The sequence below is a fragment of the Aphelocoma coerulescens genome, chromosome 3 (assembly GCF_041296385.1).
Source record: "Aphelocoma coerulescens isolate FSJ_1873_10779 chromosome 3, UR_Acoe_1.0, whole genome shotgun sequence".
NCBI classification, from domain to species: Eukaryota; Metazoa; Chordata; class Aves; order Passeriformes; family Corvidae; genus Aphelocoma; species Aphelocoma coerulescens.
In genome coordinates, this window is record NC_091016.1 from 80,105,045 (window position 1) to 80,131,203 (window position 26,159).

At 39.2% G+C, this 26,159-nt stretch overlaps 1 protein-coding gene and 1 long non-coding RNA gene across 4 annotated transcripts in view; one reads left to right on the plus strand and one right to left on the minus strand.

The window, feature by feature from the left end:
* Nucleotides 1-34: 34 nt before the first annotated feature.
* LOC138107323 (uncharacterized) lies at nucleotides 35-4,271 on the minus strand. The gene is made up of 3 exons (XR_011149408.1): nucleotides 4,088-4,271; nucleotides 3,363-3,478; nucleotides 35-1,211 (listed from the first exon to the last, which is right to left on the minus strand). It is a non-coding gene; the product is annotated as an uncharacterized lncRNA (long non-coding RNA).
* An 80-nt stretch (nucleotides 4,272-4,351) lies between these two features.
* Nucleotides 4,352-26,159, plus strand: part of PDSS2 (decaprenyl diphosphate synthase subunit 2) — a 119,068-nt gene continuing 97,260 nt past the window's right edge. For all 3 annotated transcript variants that reach the window (XR_011149956.1, XM_069011032.1, XM_069011034.1), the window contains exon 1: nucleotides 4,352-4,783. Coding sequence is in view for 2 of the 3 variants with exons in the window: in XM_069011032.1 (XP_068867133.1) it covers nucleotides 4,557-4,783 (227 nt within the window). In the remaining variant the exon portion in view is untranslated. The remainder of the gene's footprint in view (nucleotides 4,784-26,159) is intronic.

Sequence of the window (26,159 nt, forward strand, 5' to 3'; positions counted from 1 at the left end):
TGCTTTCTTTTGCAGTGTTGACTGATGAGCCAGTGAGGAGGGAGCTGCGTTCTAAGGGCATGTGGCACACGATGGGTTTGTCCCACTGCCTGTGTGGCGCTGCTGAGACCCAGCAGGAGCTTTGGATTCTCATCTGTGCCATGCACCGATGAACTATTGTATCCCTGATGAGCTACTGTGTCCCCGAGTCTGGTGTGCAGAGTGAAAAGAGTAACATACACCTTCTCTGTCAAAGGATCCCCATGTATCACAGATATATTTATTTGTTTTGGAAAAAAACGTATGCATCCGTTATCATTTATTAACCAGCAACACATCAAGTTCTGATATTGGTATCTCAATACGTATAATTAGGCTTAAAAAATAATACCTTTAAGTGTCAAATTCTGTCCAAGGGATATGTCTCCTACTGAAACCAACTGATGCTAAATGATGGTGTTCTTTCAGTGTCTAACTATAGGATCAATACGGCCTTCGCCCTTGTCAGTAGTTCTGTCAGCTGCTAGGAAGACAGGCAGCCTCGTAGACAAGACACAGACAATGAGGTCAAGAGAAGTGGATTCTATTCTCAGTTTGCCTTAGGGCTTTTACAAAGCCTTGGACAAATCACACAACCTCTCCATTAAACCTCCTGACTTCCAAAATGGAAATGATCATAACTGTCTGCTTTCCCAGGATGCCATGGAGTAAATCAATTCTTGGGAGGAGGGAAAGGGGGGAATAGGGGTGTGTGGGAACAACAACTGCATTGGTGCTTTGGAAGGAACAGACATATTTCTGTTCACTTTTATTTTTGTAAACAGTCTTAAGAGTGCAACTGGGATTTAACATATTAAAAAATTAAGCAACACTTAGAAGATTTGGTTATGCAGACAGGTTATAGTTACTACAATATATTAACATCTCCTACAGACATAATTTATTTTGGATAAGGCCAAGGCAACTATGAAAATTTGAAAGTTCAAATGTTCCCAATCAAATGAGAGTGCTTTGCAATTGTTTTACTTTAGATGGCAATCAGGAAAATATTTCCACATTTCATGTGCTAGAAAAGACATCCAGAGTTGGCATTAGTAGTGGCTTTGATGTATTCTCTGGTACATTGGTCCAGAGCATGCTGATGTAAACAGAAGTGTCTCTTGACCTGTCATCTTTGTTCTTCAACTTTGATATTGGCCCCCTCCAGTGGCTTCTTTCTCCTCCTGGGGAGGCTTAAGAAGTCAATAGATACAGAAAAAAAAAAAAAGAAGTTTCAGTTTTCTTCTCTGCTTAAGACTCTAAAGAAATAGACATGTCTATTGTACAGTCACTGAAGCTCTTGAAATAGTGTGGGTTTTTCTCTACAGTCCTGCGGGGAAATGAGCAAAGAAAAAACCAAAAAAGCATGTGGTTTTTTCCACAACTTATAATATGGTAAGTACATCATACTTTTGCTTCTGATGCGTTTTTTCGAGAGGAAAACTAAGAAACTTTGTTTCAGAAACAGGCAATGCAAACAGCAATGCCTATGGGTAAGTGGGGTCCATCATTGCCTATTATAGAACCCTGTCATTTGATGCCTGTAACTGTCAAATATTAGCTATCATTTATAATGATTTTTTTCCTGTGATTGGTGTGTCAGCCTGAAGCTGATTTTTTTAAATAGTTCACTCAGTTTGAAAAATGAGGTTAGCAAAAAAATACGTTCTCCTTGTGTTAAAAAATATCACTGGGTTGCACGACTGAGAAATTCTCCATGCTCTAAACCTGAAATTTGGTAAAGAATTTGCCAAGGATTTGGTGGGTCCCACCCACAAACATGTATGATAAGAAGAGCCCATGAATAGGATGCAGGCTATGCAGACAAGAGGGTGATTGGAGGGTGAAATGAGAAGGCTGTGACAAGATTGAAAGAACAATAGCCTGTAGGGATGGTGTGTGCGACTGAAGCAAAGAAGTGAGGAGATTGGGAGAAAGAAACTATCAACTTGGACCAGGAGTCAAAAGTGAACTACTGAAGTAATACTCTTAGGTTGATAAGAGAAGGGAAAGGGATGAAGGCATTGGGCTGAGAGACAGAAAGTCCTTAGGTATTACAGTACAATCTTCTCAAAGAGTCTCTGTGGTCAAGAAATAGTAATAAAAAAAGCTGGAAAATGACTGAAAAAAATGTTTGCTTTATTTCTCTAGCAAATGCTGCTTTTAAAGAACATCAACCTACTGCTGGTGAATCCTGAGGAAGCCCTAGTGACAGTGTGCACTATTGTGGATATCAAGGGTCTTGCCCTAGTTCTAAATCATTTGGACTTAGAAGAATTTTACATAAAGAGTGAAGAGGCATTCAGATTTTTAGAATGTAAAACAAAGAACAGCAATTTTAAAAAGTTAAAGTCTCACACATTAGGAGAGGGTAGGTTTACTGTCCATAGAACCCTAATTCTCCTCAGTTTAAACGTGTTATTTTAAGCAGACTTTAATTGTATAATCATGTTAAGTTTTTCACAGAACAGTAACCACATTAAGTGCAAGAATGGATATGGCTCAGGAAATGAATCAAGAACTTGTCACCATTACAGGATGAGGTGCCTTGGTAGCTCCTCTTAAGTGCATCCCTCCGGCAATTTTCATTAACTTAGGCTTTCTACACAGAAACATGCCACTGCATTCTGTCATTTCTAAACTGTGTTTATGAGCTGAAACTCCCTATTTAGCAACAGTTTGTTCTGTGACACCAGCTAACTAAACTGCCTTAGTGGCAGCTCCTCCAAAGCAAAGCTTTATTCTCTCAGAGACAGGCAGCAGAGAAAGCAAAGATTTGACACCAGAAACTTAACTCTTTCCAGTTCTCACAGGTTTTCTCTATTCTAGTTTTTCTCCTCTCCATTGGGAGAGGCCACTTATGAGGTGCCACAGGCATGTCCAGTTGTTGTTGACTCCACAGTCAAAGCCCTTCCTTAGGACAGTACCTTTTACAGTTTTGGAGTTGTCCCAGGTGTCAGAGCAATAAACATCTTGTCATTGCTACTGAAAAACATAGAAGTGTGTTCCTTTTCAGCAGCTTCTTCCTTGCAACTCCAAGAGTTATATTGCGCTTTCCTGGACATCCTTCTCTGTGATGGAATTGTTTTCTATTTGCATCTTCCTTTACAGTATTCTTCAGTGTAACTCTCTTTAAATCATGTGGAATAATGCAAACAAAATAAAGTGACCTGTATCTTGTATTTCCAAAAATAAGAAATGTGATACCCTCATTTTCAACATGAATGTAGTCAATAGGACAGTTTTCTTATCAGAACTTTGCCTGATTTGTTGCAACAAAGCCTTGAAGTTATAAAAGGAATGGATGTCAACAATTGTAAAGACAGAACAGATTATACTCTCACCTGTGGGCGTGAGGAAGTAATTTAAATCCAATTTCTGAAAATGGCCAGTGGATTTTCCTCCTCTGGGGCACAGAAAATCCATTATCTGAATTCACAAAAGCTTTGGGGGTAGGTACCTGCAAAGAGGCATCAGTGATGGCTGTGCTTGGAATTAAGGAAAGACTACATGACATACAGCAGACCACACTGTAGAATTGTGGGACCCAGACGGCTTCAGTTGGGCACTTCAAAGAGAGAGTTGGGCACGCTCTCTTCCGATGTTCACTGTTAGCTTATAAGTACCACCTCAGCTCACAAGCAGGCTGCTCATAACCCCCCTCAGCTAGTTCACAGCAGAGAACCATAGAACAAAGCTACCATGCAAGGCAGAGCATGCAGTAAATAAGGGCTTTTGATGCCGTGCCCCAGACAGCTCCGGGAAGAGGCAAAAAAGAATATCCATACACTGCAATTATAGAAGTATAGAATCATCAAAGTTGGAAAAGACCATCAAGGTCAGAACATCAGCCGTCAGCCCAAGCATCAGACCAGCACTGCCACCCCTAAACCACATCACCCAGCGCCACATCCAGGTACCTCCTAAGCACGCCCACGCTTGGTGACTCTACCACCTCCCTGGGCAACCTATTGCAATGCCTGACCACTCTAACAGCGAAAAAATCTCACAGAAATCATGACTGTGTAGCTAAAGACTACAGGCCGAACACTTCAGGTGGGACCCTGACCTTTCTTCCCCGCTGGTCCCTGCACGCAACCCGCGGTGCAGGCAGAGCACATCCCGCTCTGTGGGGCACCCCCAGCCAGCCAGCAGCGCGGGCAGGACCCTCCACCACGGCTCTGGGAGCCGGCACACCCAGAGCCGGGAGGAAAAGCAGCGCCCGGTTACCCCGGCGCGCTCTGAGGGCGAAGGGCAGCGGGAGCCGCTCCCTGCCTCGCACCGCCCGTCTCCAGACCCCGCCCCGCCGCCTCGCTTTACGGCCCGGCGTGTTTTGCGACGCCCAAGATGGCCGCCCCCAGGGCACACTGAGCCCGCTCCGGCCGCCGCCGCCGCCGGGGTGACGCGGGGCACGGGTAGGGCCGGCCGGGGCACAGTCGGGGCGCTCCTCCGGCAGCGGGATTCGCCCGTGACCGCTCGGCGCGTGGAGCCCCGCTGGGGCTCGTAGTGGGAGAGCGGAGCGTCCCCGGGGAGACAGCATGTGGGGCGCCCTGCTGCGGCGCGGGGTCCGCGGCACCGGCGGGCTCCGGTGCCTGTCCTCGGGCGGCCCGCCCTGGAGCCAGGTGGTGTCGGAGGCCGAGAAGATCGTGGGCTATCCGACGTCCTTCATGAGTCTGCGGTGCCTGCTGAGCGACGAGCTCAGCAACATCGCCATGCAGGTCCGCAAGCTGGTGGGCACCAAGCACCCGCTGCTTGACACCGCCCGGTAAGCGCCGGTGGGAGCTGGCGGGGCACGGCGGAGCTGGGGCCGCCGGCAGCCCTCGGGAACCTTGGCAGAACTCCTGGGAAGTTTTGGGCTTCGTCCATGTTCGGCATCGCTGCGCGGCTGCGTCGGGAGTGGGATGTCCCCAGGGAAAGGCTGCCCCGGGGGTGGGAGGTTTCGCCTCCGCTCCGGGATCCTCGTTTCCTTGCCGCAACAGGTTTTCCCTGCGCTTCTCCGCTGGCATTCGGAAGTTGCTTCGTTGTGACGCCACGTGCGGTGCTTCCCGGTGCGGGAATAAAAAAAATCCCTTGAAAAGTTCGGCTGCCTTGCTAACAGTTATGTGCTCTTTTAATATTAAGAACTATATTGCAGAGAAAACAAGGAAAAAAGCAGGGAGGCTACTCAGCTTAAAAGCTCTAAATGACACTGCTCTGAACCGTGTATTTTGTTACCAAGTGTTTTGGAGTATCCAGCTGGGAGCTGCGAGTTTTTGTGTATTGTTGAGAATTTTAGGGTTGCTAAACTGTTTACCTACTCTTATTTTTAAGGCAAACTAATGGAAGTCTTGTATTCCTGCCAATAAGCAGAAATTGGGGTTGTTGAACATGGTTTTCTTTGACTGTAAAACAAGAACTGATTGTTAGTGGGGTTTTTTTATACAATAGAACTCCAGACACTTACCAAAATGAAGGGGGGGGGGAAAAAAGTGCCATTTTCCAAGGACTTTTGGTTGTGGATTTGAGTGTTTTGGTTGTGTTTTTTGTTTGGTTTTGGGGGTTTTTGGTGGGTTTTGTTTGATAGAACTGTGTTTGCTGTAACTGCAGCTATAGTAATGTTAATAGAATCCAAGTTCAGTATACACAGTATTTTTTAATAGGTGTTAAGACAAAAATGAGCATTTGTTTAAAGCAGATGTTCTTGCTTTACTTTTAAGGAATGGAAATTGTAGTTCTGTAGTGGTCCTTGGCAAATCCATGTTTGTGTTGTAATGATATAAAAACAAGATTTGTTTTTCAAGCTCTCTGTCTCTAAGTGAGAGTGTCTTGAGTGAACAAAATGAGTACAGGGGACAAACAACTTTTTTTAAAGAAACATGATTTTCAGGAAGGTGGGATTTAGACATTGGCCTTGAGTAGACTGTTCTGGAAGAAACAAATGAAATTGTTAATCACAATGGAAAGTATCTGACTTTAGAAAATGGTGATGGAGGGGATTTTGTTGAACTTTTTATAAGTGAAGGTTGTGATATTATGATAAAGAGGAGGGATGAGAAGAAAATGCCCTTCTGTCTTTGTCATGTCAGTTGATAGAATGAAGGGAATAGGAGGAGTGAAGCACAATGTATTTGGGCTTTTAAGTTTGCACTGCAGGCATAGAAGTGTCACAGAGACCTGCAGTGCTAAAGTGGAACTTTAGAGTGCCTGTTCCATGTGTGGTAGTTGCTGGTTTGTTTGTGAATGAAATTTCAATGCAGTATTTTGGGGCATGGTAGGAAATTTTGTGGTGGAGCTGTGATGTAAGGATTTGTTGGTTTTTTTTTTTTTTTATTTTGACTGGGCTGCTTCAGGCTTAATTCTGTAAGCCTGTGGCTTGTGGAACACCACTAGGAATATAGTCATGCCCAGGCTCAGCAGGAATTCAATACATTCATTTTTAAAATTCGTGTATGTTTCAGAGTACACTACTAACCTGATGTGCTGGAAAGAAAAAGTATTTACTCACGTTAAACTGAAACCCTGTGCCTTACTTTGGATCTTCTTATTTGGTTTCACTGGTTTTTCCAAGGGCTTTGTTGCAGATGGATTTCCAATGGCCTTGACCTTTGTATTATAAAAAGAGTTAATATCCTGCTGACAAGTTTTAGTACACCCACAGTAATGCACAAATTGTACCTCACTCACCTTGTTTTATGGTGTAATTTTGCAATAAGGTGAAATTTGACCTTGTTCTTTCTCAATAATCTTGATAATTTATTTCTGAAATTTAAGTGTTGTATGTTTCAATATAAATGTGAGTGATTTTAGTTTTGGGTCTGAGATCTATGCCCTGATTTATCATAGCAATTTAGGAAACAGGTCGTGATTTTTCAATACTAGGAATTTAAAAAATATTTTTAAATCTGTCTCATTACTCATTCTTAAAAAGTAACAAAGGTTTCCTGTTGTGTGTTCAGACAAATGTTTTAAAGCATAGGTATCTAAAATATTTTATTTGATGTTGTTTTTTTTTTAAATACTTAAGTGATTGATCTGCAACTCTAATCTTTGAGACTCTGAGTGAGTAAATGCTATATATATATGAGAAATACTCCAACATTTAAGGAGATTTTTGTATTTGGAAACAACTGAAAAATATGTGCTGTAAAATTGATTAGTTGCATGTGCTGCTTCTCAAGTTTCTACTCATGTATTTTTGAGATTATAAGTGGTGACAATCAAATTGATTGCTAGCTGTCAGTTCTAAACAATTTTCTTTAAGCTTCTTTGGCTGGTGGCATTTTGTCATCAGTGGTTTTGTGTCTACCCTTCCTTCTTGCCTAAAGGCTTTGCCAGCTTTTGGAGTCTTCCTGAGACCATTAGGGGTTTCTTAAAGCAGAGGGCTCTCTACCAGTGCTCATCTGCATGGCATAGGTTCTGAGCACAGACAGCATAGGACATAATTGCCACCACACTGAAAGCCTTCAGTGTAACTGTAGTGTTGATGAGTGTTTTTAACACTTTGCCAAGCTTTGGCTCAATAGGCTGTTGCAATGCAATGCCTGTGCTGAGAGCCTTGAAGAAGGCAGCTGAAAGGTATCTGTGTGAGACAGGACATGTGGAGAAACAGCTGTTGGGCCAGTATATGTTTCTCTGATGATCCCATCCATTTCTTCCTCTTGTTTGGATGCAGCACTGGCAGCTCCTGGGTGTAAGTGCCTGCTGTGAATCAGGACTGCAGCAGGTGTTCTTCTGGGATGATGTGTGATCCTGATACCTCCTACCAAGCTTGTGCCTGGCCAGCAGCTTTAAATCTGAGAGCTATTGCTGACCCTTCTCTTGGGAGGGCAGAGACAGGTAACTGAACCCTGCAGTGATGGATTTGGGAGTTCTGTAGTCCATGCAGTAAAGTCGAGTTTATGTTTTATTAATTTTTGTTTTATTTCTAAGGTTTTGGTTTTTTAAAAGTCAGCCATGTCAAGTGAACAGCCCCTGTACTAGCTTTGCCAGACTTATTAGAAGGAGGGCAAAATGTGAGGAAAAGGTTACATTTCGTTTTAGAAAGGCTAATGTCTAGTGGTTAATGGATCATTGGAAGCTGGGGTATCTGGATTAGATTCACAGCTGTGCTTTTGGCTCTCTGACTAGAGCAAGTCACTTAATTTTTCATACTTGCATTTACTTATCTATGAAGTGAATAATGTAGCATCTGTTTTCTGGAGATGTTACACTTCATTCATTGCAGCCTGTATCGATCACTGTGATCTTTCAGTGGAAAATGGTGTATAAGCAATATTAACAAAGAATGCTTTAAAGAAATGCTATCATTAAAATTAAAATCTGCCTCTAATGGATACTCTGGAAACAAAATTGCAGTCTGACTACTTCTGGATCTTTCTGTTTGTAGTCCTGTGAGTCACTGTATGGTTTTTCAGAGCTTTAAGATTTGCTATAATGAAGTGTCTTCAGCAGCTACTCAAAACTAGCATTTCTTGGATTTTCTCTCTTCAGGCTTTGCTGGACTAAAGCAAAACTTTTTTCAGTGCATGATTGTATGACCTCCTTTTCACTTGAGAGGCAAACAAATCTATCTTTTCTCTTTCCCCTCTCATTTCTAGGCTAGCAGACATCCTTCTTTAAATAGGAAAGAGTCTGTAATTGGCACAGTGATCTATTTTTCTCAAATACATAGTGTGAATAACATTTTCTTGATTACTTAATCTCCCTTGAGAAGGGTATAGCTTGCTGCAGATTGTAAACAGTAAACGTTATGGCCAATGCATCACTTTTATAATATCACTAAATGAAATGAAACGCTTCATACACGTAAAATTATTATGAGGTACCATTTAGCTCCAGCCATTCTCTCATTAGCCTGTGGGAGAAATGATTATATTTTAGTTCTGTCAGAATTGTTTGTTGGTGATAAATGCTTAAGTAGACATGGTTACAGTTTTCCTGGATTATTACAGAAATAAAAAGACTGCCTAGAGCAGGTTTTGTTCTCTTGCAGCCCACTTGGTGTAGATCTCTAGACATTTTAAGGTCCAAAAATGTGATCCAGAGCACCTTCAAGATGATACGCTTTTTGTTGAAAATGTCTGATAACACTGGCTTCCTGATATTTAGTTCTGTTTCTTTATCAGCTTGAGATAGCTTACTTCAGTAACACATCTTGTAACTCCAGGTGTGGCATGCATCTACCTTCCTATGCAGGTGTCCGATTTCAGCGTAGACCTAGGCATTTGTTCCAGCCTGTTGTTGATGGAATTGTTATTGCCAATTTATATTTTGTCTTAACAGAATGGTGACCTTAAAATTGTCCTTTTTTTTATAATTGAAGGTGGTGTGAGTGACTACGAGTAGCTTTTTAGCAACTTGTTTCAAGTGTAACTAATTATTATTTTCTGAGCCAGAAAAATGATAGTGTCTATTTACTTGACAGTGGCTAATGAAGTACCTTTCTCTGAAAACAGCAGGCAGCTGGACACTCAAAGTGATAAGCAGAAGGTCTGGCCATCTTTGAGCTTCTACTACAGTCTTTTAAGTTTTACCAAGTTGCTTAATCTGTAACGGGCATGGGGTCATAAAGTCCTTCTCCTGCAATTGCCAGATTAGAAGTTAAAATACATTTGCTTTCACTAAATTTCATTCTATTTTCAGCTTGCTATAATGCTTTGTAAAAAAATATTTTTGCAGTAGAGAGATGTGATTTTTATGATTGTGGTCAGAATGCCTGTGAAGTTAGCTATGGTATGGCAGCAGTGGCATTTCCTGTGTTCACTGCAGAAATCTGTTTGACTTCCTCGAAGCACTGGCCGCCACAGCTGGCATCCAGAGCACTTCTGCAGAAAGTGTAAGCAGTGATGTTAGAAATGCAGAAATACTTTACCTGCTTGATATGTTTGATACTATTTGCAAAATATACTGGTGGTTATAGGAAGTCTGGCTTTGTCCAGGAAGACTATTTCCCAAAGCATTGTGTATAGCTAATGGAAACAGAGGTGTTTTCAGGAGAGCTCCCGTTGATTGAAGGACCAAATTCTTGGTTTGCCTCACCCCATCAAGAAATGTTTGTCTTTCAGGAATGCTGGCCCCTCCTAGCTAAATTAGGTTTTGTGAATATCTCCCAGTCAGTTGTAATAGACTTAAAAAACCTTAATCATGTTACATAATTTAGAAATGTTGGTACTCCCTAGGGTTTTCTGTTACCATACTCATCATCAAGTAAATCTTTCTTAGGCACCAAAGTTATTATGTATTTTGGCTGAAAGAACTCACAAAGAGCTATTGTGGTAAAGTTAACTTTGGAAGGTAAAAAGACTAGAAAGAAATTAAACCATTGCATGTTTAATGGACTTTTTATGGACTGAAATTTCCTTCTGATTACTTCCATATTATTCCTTGTTCCTGTGGCCTTCAGTATGGTTCTCAGTCAGCCACCACTTAATACTTGTACAGTTAGGAGGAAGAGAGAATCCATTTTTGTAGGTCACAGTCTTCCTTTATGCTGTAATCAGGTAGAATGGGATGAATAGATATGTGCTGTTGGTTCTCTCTTCCAAACGTTGTGTTTCATTTTTCATTCTGAATAACTTTCATTAGTGTATGTTTTTTATTACTTTTCTCCACCAACAATAAATATTACGCTCATATACTTAAATTCTCATATCCGACAGTTATTGCTGCTCTTTTGAAGAGCTGTCAGTAGATGAGTTGCATCAATACTTGTACACTTGGGCTTCAGGTTCACAGTTCATGTTTAAGGGATCTTAACTTTCTTTTTTTAGTTCTTTTAAACATTACACTTTGTTGGGTTTGGCAGTGATAATCTCATTCTGGAAGGTAAAACATATTAGCCAGTTTTCTGTCTGTCTGTCTGTCTATCTATCTATCTATCCATCTATCCTCACACACCCCCATTGTATTAGTAAATCCTAGCTGAAGAAGTCAAGGTAGCCATTGTCAGGATGGGTTTTCAGCTGTAGTGGTGCTGAGTTCTTATCATTCATTCGTGGTATTTGTGTGGCAAAATGTATGTGAAGGATGTTTAATTGTACGTTACAACACTTAGTTTTGCTGAATATTTTGCCACCATAAGCAAAGTAGGATTCAGTAGGAAATCTGCAGTATGAATGTGCAAAAGCTAGACTGCAAATTAAATTCTCTTGCACTTGAATAATTGGTTTTTTGCGTGATTCTCATTTAAATATCTATGTTGAATCCAGGTTTCTGTGCTTACGAAGAATGTATTATTTCAGCATGTAGGATGGTCTTTGTAAACAGAGTGTACTCGGTAGGTGGAGATTCTGTTTGGGATTTTCTAATGGAATTATTTACAGTGAAAACTAATATGCTGTCATGATATTGATAATTTCTGGTATTTTGTATAGGGAGTCTGAAGGTTTCAGCAGAATTTCAAGTATAACTTGAAATTGTCTGATTAAATGGAAGACTGTGGGAGTTCTTAAGCTTGGGTTCTCAAGCATGGGACAAAGAAACTGAATGTATAATGCCCAGATCCAAGTGCTAATTAGCCTTGAAAGGATGTAGTATGCCACACCTAGAGAAAACTTTGCTTTACTTTGGGCATGCAGTAGCCTAAAATGAAAGTAATTTTTAAAGTTCACATCTGTTCTTTCCTGCCTTCAAGTACAATTGATTTATAATGCATGTGAATATTGAATACCAAGTTTAATGTACTAGTGAATGACTGTTAGGTCAATGTTTGCTCAACACAGGAAAAGAGTACTGAATAAGTGGAAATAGTTTCAAAATAATTCCTTCTGTAACACTGAAGAGAGTTGCCAAATACGCCTTTCTATAAAATGAAAATGAGAACCAATGTCAAGGAGTAATCAAAATTAATATTTGGGTTACTGGAAGTGGTTTTCACTCAGTGAATCTTCTATTTGGCAATGTTAACCCCTTTACCTTACAGCAATAAGGGAAAAAGTACCCAGGTGTTTTTCTCTTTTTGAGGTCTGTATTTTGTAGCTTACAAATAGTGTTCTTCCCTGCTGTGCTGCCTGTTTTGTTGATGCTGTCTCTGAGTTGATTCTCTCCTTGCTTTGGAGGTCCTGGCGGTGGCAGGAGGTATCATTAACCATGAGCATTTTCAGAGCTCCTCCAAAAACCATGGGTAACACTGTATCCTCTGCAGGACTTTGTAAATCTATGGAGGAAAATACAAGTTCAGGGAGGACAAATGTAAGTTCGGGAGTTAGATGTTTCCATACTTACACTATTGCTTTGTCCTAGGGGTGGCAGACCACTGTCTTAAATTATTAATATCTTTCCTTTACCCCACATCTGAGTGTCTTCTTTTCCCTCAGGGTAGGCAGACTGTCTGCAGCACTTGCCCTAAAGGAACTCCTGCTAGAGACAAACCTGACAGACTATAAAGGAGCACTATGAATTTAAAAATCAGATCTATTACAAAAAATAAGTTTAAAATCTGTAGCAGCTACTTTGCTGTCCTTGAATTGTCCCTGCCAATTGTCTGACATTGACAATCACTTTAGCTTGATTTTTTTTTTTTTCTTCTCTGTTGCTGTATGAAAGAATTTCATTTAAGGAAGGAAAAACTGATCATATAGGAATACTGTTGAGACTCATTATATATGTGAGCTTTTATCAAACACATGCTGTGAACTACATAGATTTTACTTATAATGATAGATAAAGCTTAGAAATTTGCCTCAATACTTTATTTAACTGAGAAACTCTAGGACCTTTTCAGCCTGCTGGTGGTTCTTCAGGTAAGCCACAATCATCTTCAATCCTCAGCTATTCCTAAAGAAACATCAGGAGCTCCAGCTTTTGCATTCATCTTTCTCATTTCTTTTCCATGTAAATTACAAGTGGTGGTTGTTCCCATTTCCTTTCTCATTCCCCCAGTTCATTTCTTCAGAATAGCACTGGTTGGTTCTATTCTATGGCAGCTCTTCCATTTTGGGGAAAAACTCAGGAAGTCTTAAAGATAATCCTCTGTTTCTTAATAAAATGAAAGTTTCTACTTTGTTACATCTAATTTGTTTTGTTCCCCTCCTTTTTCCCAGCTTGGGAAGGAACTCATACAGCTTGGCACCACTGATTCAGGTTTATTTTTCTAGTTAGAAATATGAACAAGCAAACACTTTAACCTTCATTCCCCAATTTGTTTCAAAAAGTACTGCCTTTAGAAGGAGCGGTCTTCAAGATCAAGTGGAAATTATTTTTGATTATTTGTTGGTTAAATGATCCTATAAGCGTGAGTTGATTGACTTGATAGCTGCCACTAAATATGCACAATTAATTAATTTTATAGAATCTGAACTCTTTAAAAAAAAAGTCATTCTCCCTAGCAGCTTCCATTATTTCTTTTCTAGATCTTCCCACTCATGGTGCAAAGTTCATGATATGACAGCTATCTTTTTCATTAACTGCCTCTTCAGCACACTCCCTGAAACAATCGTAATCAAAGGGTCGATACATCTATATGTTGTCATTGCTTCTTGAAATAGCTTATCTATTGCACCTTAAGAAAAATGGAAAGAAAGATTCTGTATTTTGGTCATAAAGTAGGACTGGGTTTGTAGCAGGCTGTGCTTTTGTAGAGCCCTCCTGTAAGTGCATAGTCCTGGTTAAGGCAATTTGAGGATGAATAGCCCATGCCAACACCCTTTGTGGTTGGTCGTCATCTGAATGATTAGCCGGTAGCAGAAGTACCATAACTAGCTGATTTGGTTAGACTGCTTTTAATCAGACTTAACAGAAAGTTCAACTTGTTAAGAGCTAAATGAAAATTTTTAGGCCAAATACACAAGCAAAGCCACAAGTGGAAAAATTGCCTCTTTTGCGCATTTGAAAAATGGCTGTGCTAGCATACGTTTGTTAGTGGGAATTTTTTTTCCTAAAGATCCATTGTTTTCCTGTTAAATTAGTGTTGAACTTTGAGAGTGAATATGACAAGAGTTACTGCGTTTTTCTATTACGGAAATCCATATATTTTCCTAGGCTAGGAACTAAAGGTTCCTGTGATATATCAGTGCATCTTACTTTCATGCTTCTTATACAGGGTTAAAGCTTTTACCCCAGTAACCTTGCAGTCTCTTGATTCCCAAATGCTTTCTATTTAATGTGGTTTGTGAAGACAAAAATATATTGTGTGCATACTTTAAAAGGATTTTGGTGATGTTGATGCTACATTATGAAGTTCATATTTGGTTTCCTTTTAGAAGTTGACTTCTGAATGTGATCTCTCTGGTATGACTATATTTCAGTAATTAAAAATTAATCTACAAGTTTTCCCCAAACCTGTGGTGCCTTATGGAAATGAAGCTGAAGTATTAATGGGCCCAGAGGTCAATTCATCATCTATTCTTCATCCCCAGTTGTTAAAACCAGAAATACCAGGGAGGATTTGTATTCCATGTTTTATTGTCCACTGGAAGAACTTGTTGCTTTCTGATTATTTTTAAGTTTGGGAGTCATTGACAGACTCTCCAAGAAATTGGATGTCATCTCTCAGTAGGAGTAATAATGTGAAAAGACCATTTTCAGAAATAAGGCTCAGAAAACTTGAGTAAGCTGGAACTATGGAGACCTTTAGGGTAATTGGGGGTGGAAGCCCTCCTTCCAATTCACATTTATTCAAGGAATGGAAGGCATTAAAGGAGTTTCTACTATTAGAATTTACAGTATATTTTATGTGTCTTTTGTCCATAATATAACTTCATAAAACTGAAACAAATAGTCTTGCCAGTTGGAAAGTAGGAAATGAATCTGTGTAATGACTATAACGTGTCATAGCAACCAAGTTTTAAAATAGTCAGATTCCAAAATAATGTTATAAAAATTACATCAGAGGAAAAAAAAGTACTGTGTGTTATGTTATAGCAACAGAAACATGGCCTTATTTGTTTGTTTGTGAATCACTTGGGATCTCATTTCTGCCTGTGGATTTTTGTGGGGGAACAGGGCTGGCGTTTATGTCCTAACACACAGTGTTTGTTTGAGGGATGTGTGAAGTTATACTTTTTTTTTGTCATCTCATTCCTGTTACAGTTTGAGAGACCTGAAGTTAATTTTTCCTGGTTTGAATTTATTTTCAAATAAAGCACCAACCGAATATTCACCTCCTTGATTGCTTTTCTTCTTTTAAGACTTTAAGAGTTCCCTTGAATCTCTGAGTCTTTTTCCAGGGCTTGTCAGGGAATGATAAAATTCTAGTAGCCGAAAATTATGAATGAACCTTCAAGAGGTTGGGGTTTTTTTCTAATTAATGCAAGCATAGCATTGTTGGTGGATGTCATCCTGCAGCAGGATGTTCTGATGCTTCCCAGAGCTACAGTGAGATTCACAATGGGAGTATGTGCATCCCTCATCCCTCCTCTTCCTTGCATGTGCATGGTGATCCAAGCCCAGAGGAGCTGCTCCCTGGGGCTGAGTCAGACTTATTCTCTACCGGAGAGCTGAGACTGTGGAGATCTTTTGTAAGGAAGCAGCTCACAATCACAGTGTATGTCCATAACTCTGTGAATGCAAGTGCTTGGCAACATAGTTCTGTGTCACATTCAAAGCTGGACATAGAAATGGGATGGGCTGTCTTGCTCTGCTTGCACAGATGCTCTGTTTTATGAGATTAGTGCTTGTAGTTAGCACCTTTGAATATGTTTTCATTTGAGGGCTTTGATATCTAATTTAACACATCTCATCCTCAGTCCCCAGTGTTCTTTCATATATACCATCTTCCTAATAGTTAATTTAGAAAAAAAACTTTTTCAGGTATCTGCTAAGATGTAAACATGCATTGGAACTAGGAGTTGAGGTGTCTTCATGACTATAATTGTTTCCTTCTCTTTCCTTCTTCTGTTGTAATTGCTAGGTGACTTACTTCCTAGAAATATCAAGTCTGGATTAATATATTGTCCTTGGGTGGTACCACTGCTTTAGATTACCTTGTGTGCATGTAGGTATTAAATATTGAAAGCTGTTTTCATATTCTCATGTGATGGAGCTCTGTGTAAACAAGTCTTATTTACTGAGCAGTTTGGGAACATGTGCACACTGGTTTGCCTTAGGAAATCTGCCATTTAAGCCTTTGTCCTGATTTTCGCTGGCTATAGTAAGTGGAGTGGTAGACAAGGAACCATAGCAGTGAGTGTTACTGCGAGGAAGAACCATTGTCCTGACATAGTGAAGAAAATCTGTTTAAGCTCATGAATAACTGAAACACTTACCAACTACTGTCACTAATCCTCATGAAACAATTTTCGATCTTTTTGTTTTCCGAAGGCATTCAAAAGCAAAAGTCTCTGATGTTGTATAAAGTCTTCGCTTTCAAGATTTGTTCCCCATGTGTTCAATCTAGAGACAAACAAATATAACCCTTCTTATAAATATAAGCATTAGGAAAACAAGAAAATACGTTGAAGAAGTTTGAAGACAAATTACTGCTTTGAATCTACATAGAATTAATGTTGCAATGCTATGGAGTGTAATGTAAATGTGAAACCTGTGAATGGTGTTGCTAATATCTGGGAGAGTGCAGTTGTATGGTTTAAAAAAAACCCAAACAACCAAAAAAAACCCACTTCAGGGAGTGATGATGTGCAAGTTTTATCTGTTTTACAATTTCAAATGTGTATTGTTAAAGACAGGAGATGCTCAAACCTTATATATGTTTAATCTCAGCTTTATTATGAGTAATTTGGAGATGTTTCTACACTTCCATATCAAGAATGGAAACCCCTTTCCTCATTTGAGCGCTAAATAAACATTTCAGAGCTAGTCTAGCTCTAGACAGAGCTAAAGAAAGAGCGAGCTATCTGTCTTCTAGCTTTAAATTTCCCTTTTATGATTTTTATGAATTCAAAAACCATTGAATATTTATTTATTTTTGCTACTGAGACACAAAAGGCAGAAGCCTGCAGGCTTGTTATGGCGTGGGTAGCCTATTGTGTTTCCATACCTGATGTAATTTTATTTAAAAATTGAATTTTGCATTAGATTACCTCAAAAACGTCATCATTTGTTGATGTGAAGAATTTCAAATTCTTCCCTCCCCTGTGGATGATGAATTATTCTTTCACAAGAGATCTCAATTATTTTAATTAATTACTTTAGGCTTTAAATCTTTAAATTTTAGATTAAGTTACAGGTGAGTTAAGCTGTTCCCTGAGGAGGTTTTACTATGTTAACAGTGGAGAGGGATGATATTTGCTGCATAATTCTCTAATAGGCTGTTGTATGCTTCTCCATTGAACAAGTCTGCTATTTTGCTTTTGATTTCTGGTTTGTGTCCAGCATTTCAGGGATCAGCTTGGACAGTTAGAAGATATCACCAGAAACATATTTTCCTGTCTGCTGTGGAAGAGAAAGATTAGGACCCATTGAAATACATTGCTTTGTGAAGTTGAGGGCCACAGAAATTTAATGTAAAACCAAACGAGGCACTGATAACTGCATACATGAAATTTTGTAGAAAATGGACAAAATACAGAGCCAGGTTTATTGGTGTTAATTTCATATCCTGATCTCAGTATGTATTCCCTTTGCTTAAACTATTTCTCATGTATGTATATAACTGGATACAATTACAAGAAGGTAACCTAATCATTGGCTTGTGGGCTGCGGGGATTGAACCAATGCTTATTTTCCTCTTCTCGTGTATGATTACTTGTTGAAGATGTGATACATTTAGGTCATATTTGGCATGTGTTTAAAATGAGCCCAGGACTGATTTATGAGAAAGAGGGAATAACAAACCTAAATTGTGTTTTCCCATGTGTGAGTATTGTAGCCAAGCTGCAATTTATTTTGTAGTGTCTTAAGTTACAGTAAAAGATACATTCACAAAATAAAGTAGGGTAAAGAGTTCAGCCATTACACCTTTTTTTTTTCTTCTTTTTTTTTTTTTTTAAGTTAGCTTTCATCATTGTGCCTTTAATTGTGTTAATTACTGGGAAGAATTTTTTTGGAGTCTAGTTGAAGAACAAGAGGGAGGAGAAACTGCCTTAAGCAAAGACTTTTTTGTGAGAACATTCTTACAGTATCTTATGGGAGAGATATCACTAAAAGAGTCTCTTTTTAAATCCCCATTTCATACTTTTTTTAATATGCAAGTATTTTTAGTTTCCTAATAATCTTCCAGAATAACAGATTTCAATGCCTGCAGCCAGTGGGAAAGAGCAAAATTATCCTGTAATTAAAATTTTATCATATGTTTTCATTTTTTTAATCTTTCAAAAGTGGGATGCTAAGTTAGATGAGTTCAGTTGTTGAACTTGGTGTGCTCTCCCAGTGTTCAGTGGTTCAAGTGCTGGCTGCTGACATAAGAGGCCCAGGCTGGGTTCTTCATTCTGTCTGTGTGGCTGTTGGCAAGTCTTTTTCCTGGGCAAATTGTGGCAACTTGGTGTGTACAGTGCCACGTTAGGGGTATGGGCTCAGAACCTGGCAGGAGCGTAATGCCCCAGATACCTTGAGATCAGAACACATGTCCACATTCTTCTTTCCAGTCTGTGTGTTGTGGAAATCCCCCTGGGGAGCCAAAAAAAAAAAAAAAATCAGTGTCCTAACCTGGAGCCTCTGCTTACCAGGGTGCAAGAGCTGAAATATTAACTGAAAAGTTTATGAAAAACTTAAATGTGGGTAATTGCATGTGATTGGAATTTGCCTATGATGTTGTGCAACTGGTAAACTTCAGTTTTGTCGTGATGTTTTGGTGATTCCTCTTTAACGTTTTTGCTATCCACTATTGTGAATTCCTCTGTTCAAACACTACTGGCAGTTAACTTGGAAAATGCTTGATTTTTTTTTTCCCTACAAATGATATAAGATTGTTTTGGCTGTTACAAATTCAATATAACTAGGTTATTAATAAAAATGCAGTTTGGGATGTCAAATAGTGAAAACATTATTTACAGAGATGCTGAAAGTCATAATGCAAAGTAAATGGGAACATTTTATTGGCATCCTCTGATACTGGAAAAAAAAGAGAGTATTTGTTTATTTCATATGTAAAGAAAGTTGCTTCCAACCTGATTTATTTTTTTTTTTTGCTTCATGCACAAGGGGTCCTAACACATTTTTAGACTGAGGCAGAAGGTAATCTCCAGGTAACACTATCCTATGCTATTTTAAGGATGCATGCCCCACTGATAGTTTTTAAAGCACAAAATAATGATGACATACCATGCAGAGGTCTTGCTTGCCTGAGGCAAATAGTCTGAATGCACTAGATGCAGACTTCTGTTTGCTGATGAAAGTGTTGAAAAGGTGCTTGGTTTTATTTGGGTTTTTTTTTGGATTTTTTTTTTTAAGTGACAGTTATGTCTTTTAATTTGCTATTAATTATACTGCATTCAATTAACAGCTGAAATATTTTACACAGAATAAGAAATGAAGCATAAGGTCCTCTGGAAAAGAAGTTTGGTTCTCAGTTTTGGCAAAAGTTGATTCAGTTGATTGCTTGATAATGGCAAAAAGAACACCAGGCAGTTTGGACAAAATGTGCCAAGCCAGGGGCAAGGTAGCTTTTCAAGCAAAGGAAAAGTCTCCTGACAGATTTCCTAGCAAGGGGGGAATTGGAGTGTTACCACTAAATTATTAGAGAAACAGTTAATGAGGGAGGAAGGAGCTAAGAAACCCACAGATTTCAGAAGGAAAAGGAAGAGGTGTATGTTACAGAAGTCAGATTGAAGAGAAGTCAGGGTGGAGTATGTGCATGCTGAGGGCTCATCACACTAAGATTGTTAAAAACCCATGAAACAATTCCAGTTTGCATCCAGAGCATTCCAGTGGTTTCAAGAGGTTTTTGCCTGTGTAGTGCGTTTGAAAGCTAAGAACCGTATGTGTTCTTTTCATAACTTTAAATTGAAAACAACAGAAAGATGTAGTTCAGTGGACAAGCAGCTCCTGTTATGGACAGCAGTTCATGAACTTCATTTGTTTTGCAGTGCATGTCTGAATTGTGCATACACAGTCTGACAGCCTTTCTTCAGCATCAGCATGTACCTGTCAAGTAAAGTTGGAAATACTTAGTTTTCTGGTTTGTGTCCAGGTTTTCATACTAATCTTCAGAGAACATATGATACATAAAGGAATGCAATGTAAATTTTTTAATTCAAAAGGAATGTGAGTTATATACTAGAAGAATTAGAGGGAAGAAGAACCTTTACTAGTTAAAAATGCAGAAGTATTGGTGGTATCTGAGCATGCCAATGACCAAGCATTATCATGCATACATTTTTATGCAGGAATTAGAAATGCTTTCCTAGTTGGTTGGGACTTAAAAATATTTACTGTAATAGCTTTCTGTTTTGTAGTGAAGCAACTCCAATTTTAAACCCATGATTTGCTGAGGGATTTAATACTTCATCTGAGATCTTGTATTGGCTCTTGTAACTACTCTTTGACTTAAAACTTTTACAAAGCTTTTCCTTTGGCAAGGGAAGTTTCTGGTTATAGTGGGCTCTAATAAGTTTTATTCCTTTTATTCTTCCTTTAGTTGTTACATTCTTGCTTATCAATCTTCTGGTTCAGAAGAGCACTATGGAAGAGGAGAAATGGGACAGAGCAAGAAAAACACAAAGAAATGTGATTCTTGTGATGAACAAATGAAAGCTGTGCTGAAATGGAGGATTATTATGGAAGATGTTGTTTGTCAGACCACTGTGTCTGTCACTGTGTCAGTGACCCATATAGACACTAGAGTTCAGAAATAAACCAATTTTTTTTTCTCTTCTCAGTTAAGTATCAAGACCATTTGTTCTGTATAGGATTAATACGTAAGATATATTTATTACTGCTGTATTATTTTATTTGAGTTTTAATTGCCTCTTTGGGGAAGAAAAAATTTAAGGCAGAATAAAAAAAATCTGCATCTAGAAGAACATGACTAATGCTTTTGTGAGCTTTTTTTTAAATGATTCAGGAGAAACTTGTAGATAGATTTTCAGTTAATAAAACTTTTTCTGGATATATTGCATAATTATTTCAGAAAGCATGCAAGAGATCTTTTTGTTTTGGTTGACTTTTAAGTGATGTAGTAGGATAGTTTTAACAAGAGGCTTAAGGCTCATTGTGTTGAGTGCAAGAGGCAGAGTTGGCCAGAGAGGTCTTGGATTGTGGTTTCACAAGCAACTGAGTTGGTCTGGTGGCCGTTGCTGCTGGAAGGGAGAGATGATGCTCTTTTCTTCCCTGCTCTTGCCTGTCCCTCCTGTGCACTGGCTATGTACGATACTGGTCTGACCTTTCTGTGAACTACTGTGTAACTCCCTAATCCAGGAGAAGAAAAAAACAGGTGTTTTCTTCATTTTGGGTTTGTTTTCTGTTGTGGTGATCTAATTCATTGATGGAGGTGGTGTATTGTGCACTCTAAATGCATGATATTTAGGTTCCTTAGGAAGGCTGCCTTCTTCTGGAGAAGTGACTACTTCCCTCTTTGTGTTGGCAGTTTGTAAGGACACTTTTGTCCCTGCATCTGAAGTAGCAGCTGAGCTTCTAAACTCTGCAGCACCACCTGAGGTTCCTCTAGCTCTCTGCTAGTTTCTCTTTTAGTCGAAATAAAAAAAGCTTAAACAGTTCTGTTTCTCTCCTTGATTCCAAAATATGGGTGAATGGCCTTGCATATTGTAGTTGTCCTCCTTTGCTGTTACTGTTAGTGCACATTGGTTTCAGTTATTAATGTAGTTCTGCAAACAGCAGTGAAGAGTACTTCTAAATAATGAACTTGGGTTTCTGTCTAGATTTTCTCTGTTCACCCCCTCACTGCAGGATTGAGATAGTAGGGGAGCTCAACTGTTGGTATCTGGCAGGAGCAATCCTTCTCTATTTCATGATAATTTCATCTTCATGAGAGATCAGTGTAGGAAAGGATGTGTTTGTCTTTCACAGGGTGTCTAGCCTTGTGAGGTGAATAGGTGTCAAGTATGCCTTGAATATTTTAACAACTGGTTTTGTCTTGGCCATAAAAAGAGAAGATTACAGATCTATTTTCTTTTTAAGGATAGCCAAGGTCATGCTCAGTCATCTCTTTATGTTTTCTGAAATTTAATTTGCCTTAGCAACTAAATGCATTTCAATGCTCTTCTTTAAATACCTTGTTTGAAGAATCTCAGATAAGCTGAGAATGGCTGCCCTCCCAGACAGGGTAAGTGAGATGCTTAAAATCTTCCAGCTGTTTGTCAGATACTTAACTTTCTGCTCTGAAACTGCTGTACCATCTGTCTAGCTAAAAAAGGTGCACTGAGCAAGAAGAAAAGTATCTTTCCAATTCAGATGAGTTTGCTGGATCCTGTGAGATAATCAAGCCACAGATGATTATGGGAACAGTGAATTTTAAATTTTATAGGAATAGCTTCATGGAAAGCATGAAAGATTAAATTTGAATGAATTCATCTTCTGGGTATCTCAAAGGAGCAACAACACACCATCCTAAGTTTAAAGTCACATTTTTGTCTGTTATGTGAGTTTATCTGTTATTCAATCTTATGTGTAGGCTTTGTTTCCTCTGTTAAGTATGCCATTTTACTTAAATTACTGGTGTTATCCATCCATTATTTTATACGATCTATTACAAATGCCTAATATTTGGTGAATAAAGGGTGGTTGTTTGGGTTTTTTTTTTAAATTTCTGAAGAGATCTGAAAGGTGCAGCGGGAGGACAGGGTAGTTTTTATCAAATTTAAGTAATCAAGATGCTTAAAAGATGTGTTCTGTGGTACAATTCAATGAACAAGAAATGAATGCAGAGTAAAATACCTCCGACAAGAAAAATAGGAAAGAAATTTCTTAGTCCCTAGTGCCATCTGCAGGATTACTGCTGGAACAGGCAGGGAGAGCAGAGGAACAGAAATTTGAGTGACAGTTTGCAGTGTTTGATAAGAAAAGAAGAAAGTGTCACCTCCAACAAAACCTGAAGAAATACAATTTCTTTGTCATGCTGAGTTACATAAAAATGTATGTGTCAATTTGTTTTCTGCTTTTGAGCAGCATTAGGTTTGTTGGGAATACACTCTGTCATGAGGTTTCTCTACACATTTTGTTTTCTGCTTCTGCAGTAGCACGTGGCTTAACCAGGCTTTCTTCCTTTGCACTTCTTAAAAGAAACATCAGTCATGTAAAAACACACATCCACTAGGAACCATTTTTGGTATGACTGGCCCTTTGGCTGTGCTTCCTTTTTGAAAGCTGCCTCTTCAGAGAGGAGTAATGGACCCTAAATATTTTCCTAGTATTCCTTCCATTGGCATTTGTGTAAAGGTGCGTATCAGAAATAAAGATGTAAATCTGCAGCTCCCCTGCTAGGTCTCTGGTATTAGAAAGGAATTCTTTTCTCTACAGACCAGTAGGCAAGCTGACTGTAGCTGTGTGTGTTGGCAGTAGGCAAATGATGTGTATGTGAAAGGATAGAATGTAAATAACAACCAAGAAGAATCAAAGTTGAGGGTTGGGAAAGAGGAATTGTAAGCTGAAACCAGATGTGGGTAAGATGGAGGTGATAATGGTGATGGTATCTGGAAAATTGTTAAACCCTACAAAGTTGCCGTGTGTGAAGAGTACATCCCTGCACTTTGGCATGTGGCTTTGTCGAGAGCATCCCCATCTGCTCTACAAGAGCTTAGCATTCGCAGAGTGTTTTCTCTTGCCTCTGGCTGACAGAAAACTCTCCCTTGTCAGAGGCTGACCTGACCTCAATTACTTACCTATTCATCACTTTTCTCCTGACTGTTGTAATGTGATACTCTTGGGCACAAAGCCTGCAGTTCCTCTGAAGCGCCAGCTGGTTTAGGGTCTTGTTGTGTGTCATGCCAGCAGCACTAGCTGCCACAAGTTGAATCTGATCTTTCTTTCTATGTTGACTTTCTGCAAAACACCAAACTCAGGTGTCTGTTCTTGATCTTCAGAGTGTTTGGGGTTCAACATGTGTAAAAGGCTGCAGGAAGCTGCAGAGGGAAAGCTGTGGCTGCTTGCTGTGGTTTCTTGCGTACTGGAGCCCTTTGGAGTGAAAGTCGTACGTAGCAGAACATTCTCCAGGACTGGTCTCTCACCAGAAAGGTAGGTCCCTTTGGGCCTAAGGACTTCTCAAGCCTTTGTTGGCACTTTTCTGGTAGGTATCTATTGTACGTAGAAAATGAATCATGTTGATTTTTGGAGTATCATGGACTTGGGAACAAAAGCTTCAGCCTGTGTGTTTACATGTCTGTCAGGAGTTCGTTTTTACTGTGTCAATGTCTGTATCAGAGCTTGTTGCTGTGGGCAGCCTTTCTAATGAGCATAGGGAAATGAATGCTTCAGAAAGCACCATCTGTGGCATCCTGTGCTGTGTAAGTTTGATGGTTGTCCTTTTGAGGAGCTGTGCAGGAGGGAGATTAATGGTGCATGCTGACAGTGTTTCAGGTCTACAAGCATCACTACTGAACCTAAAGTTCAGCAATCATTTTATTTGAGTGAGTGCATCCCTTTGGATTGGTGTAGGGAAGTGAACATGGGAGGGAAATACCAGGAGTCCATTGAGGACTTTGCTGGTACAGAAGTTGAGATCAGACATATGATCTGTAAGTCAGGCACACAGGGTTGGTCTTGTGAGAACTTGAATTGAGGGATTCTCTTAATCTTTCCCTTAAAAAAATAGAGCTGATTTTTTTGCCCCAGATATGTGCACCACCAGAGAAGGGACACCGAGACTTGTACAACAGAAGCTGGGTTAGTAAAGTGTTTAAACACTGAAAGAGCATCTTTACTCTTGAGGCTGTTCTGATGATGAAAGCCACAAAGAAGCACTGTAGCAGGACCAGGGAGAGGGAAAGGCCTTACTTTGTAAGGACTTTCTTCAGAAGAAAGTTTTTGCTTGTTTAGAAGAAAGAAAAAGGCTGTAGTAGAACTACATGTGCATGTTATTGAAAAACTATGCTTCTCTGGCCTGATTAACCTAGTATTACGTTTCAGAATTCTAAGAATTTTGCAATTCTGCATCAGTTCTTTTGCTTGGACGAGACTAAAAATGAAGTTCTGAAATGAATTTTTGCCCCTACAAGCCACCAGAGGAAAGTAAACAAATAGAATATCTTAGCTGTATTGTAGGTGCAGTCTTGGTACATAATGCATATTGAAGTAGTAGACTCCTGGCTTTGAGTTCTCCGAGGAATGCTGTGCCTTTTTACTTTGTCCTTTTTTAAAATGAAGAATAAAATATGATAAAATATGAAAGTGAACTTCTGATGTAGATTGGGCATTATCACGAAGCAAGGATGTGTAGAAATGGCGCTGATGCTAAATGAACAAATTACAGGAATGTTGCCATTGGGCACTTTGTCATTTTTCACATTTGAAAGGCAGAAGTCTGCTTATATGAGAGCAGGTGTGATGAGATGTTTCCATGTGGAAGCATCAGTCCATTTCTTGTGACAGTATATTTTAATCTGCAGGATAATGCTGACTCTCATTGTCACTTGTGTCTTTCGTTTATTTTGATTCCATCTTTGTTTAGACTATTATTGGTGTTTAGAGAGCATGCAGGGTTATGGAACAGTCTCAAACAGCACGTTGAAGTATGTGACATCTGTTCTGCTTCATTACAGAAAAAAATGTCCTTTTGAATATTTTAAAAGTCTAAAAGAAATCAGTATTTATTTGTTGTTGCTTTTTAGATCTAAGTAGGAATCATAAATGGTTTGAGATCAGTAAAGTTTGGCCATAGCAGAAGGTGTTTCACTGTTTAAGGATATGTGTACTGTTCTTTACTGTACTTTAGCTTTATGTATGCATATAAGCTCTTTCTCAATTTATTTCCAAGGACTTGCAGAGAAGAGAATAATTCCATTAGGCAAGTTCTTGTAATGAAAACAGATGTACTTTTGGCCCAAGTTCTCCTCTAATTTGAATGTTTTTCTTTGAAAAGAATTTGCCCGTGAACGTACGCCTACTAAAAAGCGACGTTAGTGTGAACGTAAAAACAGATGCCAAAGTTGATCCTTGATTAGAAGAGTTTTCATCTCAATTTTAAATTACTTAATTAGTCCTTCCCAATGACAAGGTGGGGAAGGTTTTCAGTGCAGCCTGCAAGAGTGCAACAGCGAGTTAGTGTTCACAATGGGAATGGTGTAGTTAAATCCTCACGCGTTGTGCTGAGTGTCAGTCACATCATGTCCGTTGTTAAGGATGAACCTACTGGGCAAACTGCGAGCATTTCAGAGGGT